General features: G+C 39.9%; 2 protein-coding genes across 2 annotated transcripts; both read right to left on the minus strand.

The window, feature by feature from the left end:
- Window positions 1-2,308: 2,308 nt before the first annotated feature.
- On the minus strand, window positions 2,309-3,314 carry LOC126600263 (germin-like protein subfamily 3 member 4). Its single transcript, XM_050266847.1, has one exon. It carries the CDS (start codon window positions 3,278-3,280, stop codon window positions 2,603-2,605), a length of 678 nt encoding a protein of 225 aa, XP_050122804.1. The 5' UTR covers window positions 3,281-3,314; the 3' UTR covers window positions 2,309-2,602.
- Window positions 3,315-4,176: 862 nt separating this feature from the next.
- Window positions 4,177-6,590, minus strand: LOC126600736 (inositol polyphosphate multikinase beta). Its single transcript, XM_050267382.1, has 2 exons — window positions 6,429-6,590; window positions 4,177-5,199 (listed from the first exon to the last, which is right to left on the minus strand). The coding sequence occupies exon 2, from the start codon at window positions 5,194-5,196 to the stop codon at window positions 4,348-4,350; it is 849 nt and encodes a 282-aa protein (XP_050123339.1). The 5' UTR covers window positions 5,197-5,199; window positions 6,429-6,590; the 3' UTR covers window positions 4,177-4,347.
- Between the last annotated feature and the right edge of the window lie 200 nt (window positions 6,591-6,790).

The following is a 6,790-nucleotide window of genomic DNA, read 5'->3' on the forward strand; positions in this document are numbered from 1 at the left end:
AAGTGTGCAAATTCCAAGAAAGAAAGACGTGGGTATTAATAGAGACCTATTCAATCAATATTGGCGCCTGGAATTCCAGTCTGAATATTGATTGAAGGGGGCACTGTTTGGGTTAAAACTTAAACTTTAGGCTCAGAAGGGAGTTGGCCCAAAAAGAGGAGAAAAGCCCGAAGCACAGCCCAAGCCTAGAAGGCAGAAAAGGCCTTTCCCGACTAGGTACAGATCATTTGCACCACTTGCTCACCTACCCAAGGGCCAAGTGGTATAGACCAGCCAGCTAATCAGCCCAAAAGTACTTTACAATGGCAGTACAAGTAAATAGTTGATGAGTCACTATCCTTTAAACTGTATTCGGGCAAGATTATTGCTACAGGAGGCCAAGCCAAAGTGTCTATAAAAGAAGAAAGAGAAATCAGAGTTAAGGACACTCAAACAAACCAACAAATACAAGCACAAACTCTGCTCAAAGCCAGATTTGCCTTCAAAACGAAGTTGTAGTCAGCCCAAGCCTTCATCCCTTTCGGGATAAACCCTTTGTAATAGCTCTGCTACCCTGTTCAACTCTTGCTGTAGTATCGATTTCTTTCTGTAAACTCATCTCCCAACCCCTTTTCTAAGCTTTCAAACCTCCTGATAAACCACAAAGATAGGAAGTTGCAAGACGATCAGCCTTGCCCGACAAGGTTAAACCTTGCCTGACCTTCTTTGTTTTTGTCTTTTCATTCATTAGCCTAGCAATATGTTGTTTACTACAAGTTGTATCCAAGTTATTTCTAGTAATATGGCTATTAAAAGACTCTCTCAGCGCTTGAATCCGATTTGAATATGTCTTCACAGTTCAAGCTAGATCTAAGTTCTAAGCCCTCGGGCATGTAAGATCTGATCACTCAAAAGTCCTTGGCCTCAAGGCATAAAAAAGAACCTTATGCGGACTTAACCGATCCACGACAAGCTTTGATAAACAAGAAGTCCGAAGTTACTTGAGGCGTAAGTAATCGACCTGTCACTTAGTTTTATTTCTATTATATTATGATTACCATAGAACGTTCGAGTACGGAATGAATTCTGATGGGAAGCCTCAAAGCCTATTCAAGGCCCTACAAAGGCACCTATTTGGATTCATCTTGTTCTTCGGGCTAGAACGTTGAGTATAGAAGGAGTTCTGATGGGAAGCCTCAAGGCCTATCGAATGCCCTACAAAGGCACCTATTTGGATTCATTCTGCTCTTCGGGCTCAGGTAATCAGAAGTATAATGGTTATAAGACTCATATAACCAAGAAAATGAACCTTATGTATTCGAGTACTAAGTTAGTTATTAACGGGAAGCCTCAAGGCCTACACCTAAGGCCCCACAAAGGCACCTGTCATAACTGACATAGTCTCTCGAGTATATATATAATTAAAACTCAACATCCGTTTTACATCTGCCATGCTGAAGATGGCAGTGGCACGCCTGAGCACTGAAAAGTTAATCTTGATTGTGAGCCTCAAAGCCTACACCTAAGGCCCCACAAAGGCACCTTTCAAAGTTAACTCTGTCCTTCTCTTTCAGCCTTGCCCGACAAGCTTTGCCCGACAAGCCCGCCAGTAAAGCAGAAGCCCGACAGAAAGCATCAACCTGCGCCGACCTCTCGAGGAGTTGTGTGCTCGTTGGCTAGGAAACATCCTCAACGGTAATTCCTGCCACGAACAGTCTCATTTTTACGGTTTATTGTGTCTCATAGTTTGGGGTTTCATGAGGTCTGAGTGCTTGGTTTTCTTTGGTTGTTTTCGGGGTTTGATCTTCGGCTTGATCCATTCTATCAAATCTTTTCTTCCTAGCTTTTCGTTTCGTCCTTGCCCTTGTTTGGTATGATTTTCTGTCATAATTATTGGGTTTGTGACTTCTTGGGGGCTTTTGGTTTGTTGATGCAACTCTTTTCCACTTTGTGCTATTTATCAAAGTGCTTCTTTATTCCTTTCTTGCTCAAACTGTCAGTCAACGAAATTATGTACCGCTAGACTAGATGATCATGAGCTATCGTAATGTTTCAAAAGACCACCAAAAAAAAGCACCATATATTCCTAGATCATATTTGATACATATGGTGCAACGCTGATCTTCCATTAATATATGTTTCCGTTATGAATAAAATTAAAAAATTTGGGTCATGATTTGCTCGTTATTAATTTTCTTTACTTCCTCCTCCTCGTTTTCGAGAAGAGAAAAAGTTAATGCTTTAGATTGACAATTTGACGGCAGACCATAAAATACCGTCAAATCAACAAAACATTTCTCAGGCTTACACTACTATAACAGCATGTGGAAGATATAAAACACAAAAGCAATAGATTCTGCCATAAAGTAGGCTATAAAGCTTTACATTATATATAGCAAGGGCAGTCTTACTTTATAAACACTTTTGTAGACATGAATTAGAACTATTGGTCAAAACAGTGTGTCCGTCCCTTTACATTCAAGTCTGAACCCCACCCCATAAATCAAAATAGCTTTAATATGATCACTCTTAATCTCAAACCACAAACTCATGGGACTAGTGCCACACTTCAAACACTCCTACGTATTTAACTACTAGATCATGCACTCAGAATCATTTATCTTCATATGATAGGATTTAACTTTCTGAATTGCTGCTTGTTAAGAGTGAGATTTCCGATGTGATGAGTGAGAAACCCCTTTGTCATACTGTCAATCATATCCAGATCAGATTGAAATATGGCACCAGAAATTTCCACAACCCCTGGATTCTGGCTGTTGAAAACTGAGAAAACAGTGGCGAAATCGTACCCAAAATTCAGAGAAAAATGAAGCAAACCCTTTGGGAAAACAAACACATCTCCTTCTGCAAGAACCTGTTGGAATGGCTGGTTTTTGGTGTCAATAAACCCAGCAAGTACAATTCCTTTGCTCACAAAGAACAGTTCGGATGCCCGAGGGTGGGAGTGGAGGCTCACCATGCCATCTATTCTCAAGTCTGTTCGCGCAATTGAGAGGCCAAGCGTGTTGAGGCCTGGAAAGTCTGCAGCAGTGACTAGAGTCACTGAGGAGCCAAAGAAATTGTCTGTGTTGCCAGGTTCGGTTAGCTTGGAGGTTTTGAAGTCGGGGGCAGCGATGCTGTTTGGATTCTTGCATGGGAAGCCATTGATGAAGATGGTTTGCTTTCCTGGCGGGGACGTAGGGCAAGTGTCCTGGAGGTTATCTGAGTCTGCAGAACAGATTTTGGTGCAGAAACAGACGACAGAGAGAAAAATAATGCAGCAGGAAAAATACGAACTCATCTTGAGTACCGTTTTCGCCGTAATCTATGTTTGATTTTCATGTGAGTTATATAAGTAATGTTGAGGTTGCAAGAAATGGAAGTAAAATATGTTTGCAAGCTTGGAGTTCACTGCTGGATTTGAAATGGATTATGTTGTAAGAAGTGCTTTTGCTTAAAGGACAATTATATTTTGGCTTTCACTGAGTGGTCGGAGATTTTGCTTTTTAGCTCCTAGGTCGGCAGAGAACATTCCATGGACCCCGCTCAGACAGAAATTTGAGACATTATCCCATGTTTGTCTGATGTGTTTCCTGAATCTGCAGGTCTTCCTTGCTATTACAGGAAAGGAAAATGGATGCACTGGCGCTTTAGACAGTGACATTAAAAAAAATTAAAAGAAAGCTATGCTGTCAATTATTACCAGCCCTGTTTCCATTTGATGGGACCCCAACAATGATTTGTAGAATGACTTGTGTGTGAATATTTGGAGAAGTTCTTCGGTCCGGAAGGCTGGGAACACATGAATGTCCGGCCAAAGACTCATTGGGTGGGACACATTCCGCGTGTGTCATGCGACGAAGATTTACTAATATAAGGATATACACCCAATTACAAGTTAGAATCTATCCTTGCAGTACTTTTGATTGCAGACCATCACCACTCTCCTAAAACAGACTCTAACTTATAACCAGTTGTACATCCGTTATCAGTATCTTGCTCATTACGTGGAATGTAAATCGTGATGAGAGAAATACTAATAGGGGATATACTCCTAATTACACCCCAGAGGGAATCTGTTTCTGGCCACATTACACAAGGCGGTATACAACCGAGGATATAGCAGAGAATTATTCTGCTTTCAAAAATCAAGGATCTTTGCCTAGGATATTGGTAAAACTACTGTTAAGGAGACGATTACATAATAAAAAAATTCAATAAATATCATCAACAATTTTCAATTACTTCAGTTTAAAAAAAAAAAGAAAAAAAAAGGGAAATCCAAAATCCCCCAAGGAAGAAAGAAAGCTGCCCACAGGGTACTTCATTTCTCCTAGCCTTTTTTCAGAGTTGTCAACATGCGTCGGTTCAAGTACTAGGACTGGTGACAATATCTGTGATCATCTTTATCAAGGAGCAGAGCCCGCCCAAAAAATTATGGTCGATTACACCTCTCCCGTCAATGACATGCGCAAAATCAACGAGTTTAATTTGAGCACCTCGATTCTTCCCCTGCAGTATCGATTCCTTGTCATAAACCATCAGAACTGAACAAGAATAGAAATGGTAAAACGTTTGCTCCTCAAACCATGACTTCAGTACCAACAGCTGTGCCAATATCCCATCAGGACCACCATAGACAGTCGATGTGAAAGAACAATCTGGTTTGATATCTGAATCGGTAGATGGGTTAGAAGATACAAATTTCCTAAGAGCTAACTTAGAATTGTCAACGCTACCGCTCTGAATAACGTGCCTGTCGGGCTTCCAAAGTCCAGTCAGTTTGTTTCCATACACTTGAAGTCCAGATATCCTGAACCCCAGATCCAGGCACGCAGTTTCTCTATCTTTCTTAAGACACTTTTGGAGATAATCTTCAGCAGCTTGTGGGTACCATGTTCTGGCACCAATTTTAGCATCCAGTATACAAGGATGGGTTCGGCCTGAGACAATATCTTCCAAGGCCAGGTGAGGATACAGGCCAGAACCATCAGACGCCTCTAAAAGCTTAGTGCCATGAAATACAGGGAAGAACTTGCGGAAGTGGTCTGGAATCCTAGTGTCAGTAGAGAATGCTGTATAGAATGCTACCTCTTGGGAACCACGCTCGTCACTTTGAAGAGGCTTGTAAAAGTGGCCTGAATCATCTACAAGAGGGCCAAGCTTTCCACCACCGGCTTGGTGGCCAGCAACTTGATGATCTGGGACCTTAAGCATAGTCTAGAAAATAAAGAGAATTATCAGATACAATCAAATGATAAAGAGTAATCCTCGTTTTTCTGCAGGCAATATTCAGTTAACAATTAAGAATTTGTTGACGCTACAACATGAAAAATCAATATAATGCCCTTATGAATCCAAGAATTAAAACTTTATTCGCAATTAAAAACAACTAGAGCTAATCAATCACAATCTTCTCATCACATGAAGCGAGATGGTAAACTTCCACACTTCCTAATATATTAAATCAAAACAAGCAAAGTTGTCTAAGTAGATGCCTAGCTTCAACATTAAACGCGTTAAGATAAATAACGCAGCCAATATATGAGTTTTCATTACGCTAATACTTACCAACGTAGCACACTCAACTCAAGGATAACTAATACTTTCTTAGTTCCTGTAGAAATGTAAATTCAGAATGATAGCAAGATTTATACTAGAGCCAATCCAAATGCTAAAAAAAAAAAGTTAATGCTGAAAACTTCAACCGAAGAGTCACCTCATATCGCACCAACTCTTCAAAGACCACCCCAAAAATCTCATAATGTCAAACAACCATTAACAGGACACATTCGAGTTTCCTTTACATTTTGATGTAGAGTCCACTATCATGCATAAATTTCAGAAGGCATACCTACTGACCGTTAAGTGTCCTCCCAGTTTAGTCCTCGTTTTTCTCCAAGAAATCAAAACCTCCACAACCTCTTCGGTTGGGCGAATAGTATAATATTCGGCTTCTCAAATATCGTACAACTAAGTGAACAAAAATGCGCTTCACAGTTTCACATTGCCATCGTTTAAAAAGAGCCCGAAAATATTGTCAAAGAAAGGCTTGAATTGGACAATGTAACCTACGGTGACTGGCCTAATCAGAACCTTTACGAATGTAATGCAGTAATGCAAGTTTCTAGCAGATGGAACCTAAGCTTCTGACACCACACGCAAAAATAGCCACACCAAAGAATTCCAAAAGTACATATACACAAAATACATCCAATTTCTAAAACATTTGCAGATGGGTTATATAGAAAACCAAGAAAAATGCAATCTTGATGCAAATAAAGCAAAGTTAGAATACCAAGAGCCAGATTCTGTTATTAAATCAGAGAAAACAGAGATGCATTGGAATATCTACAAAATCTAATCCAAGAATGCAAATCAAAACCCTAACTTTCTCAGAGAAATCGGGACAGAAAAATGGTAGAGAGAAAGCAAGAGGAGAGATATACCTGGATCTGGCTGCAATTGCTGGCGATGAAAGGTTGGGAGAGAAAAGCGCCTTTTGTATCTTTCACTCGCTTTCGATTGTAGCCACAAAAGAGAGAAACCTTTCTGTGTTAAACAACGGAATAAAAAAGAATTCCTATTTTATTAGACCCAACAGGATCCTCTCCGGATCTTTTGCGGGGATTATAGAGATTCGTAAATTTTGTTCATTTATCGTACATCATGTAATCAGTTTTTATCCAGTACTGTTTATATTTAATTTTAAATAAAAATATTTAAACTGATTTCTGACCGTATGATGTATGATGAACTAATATATCACGGATTCTCGGGATCCTCACAAAGAGGATCCGGATTCTTATTA

Source organism: Malus sylvestris, chromosome 14 (genome assembly GCF_916048215.2).
Source record: "Malus sylvestris chromosome 14, drMalSylv7.2, whole genome shotgun sequence".
Lineage (NCBI taxonomy): Eukaryota > Viridiplantae > Streptophyta > Magnoliopsida > Rosales > Rosaceae > Malus > Malus sylvestris.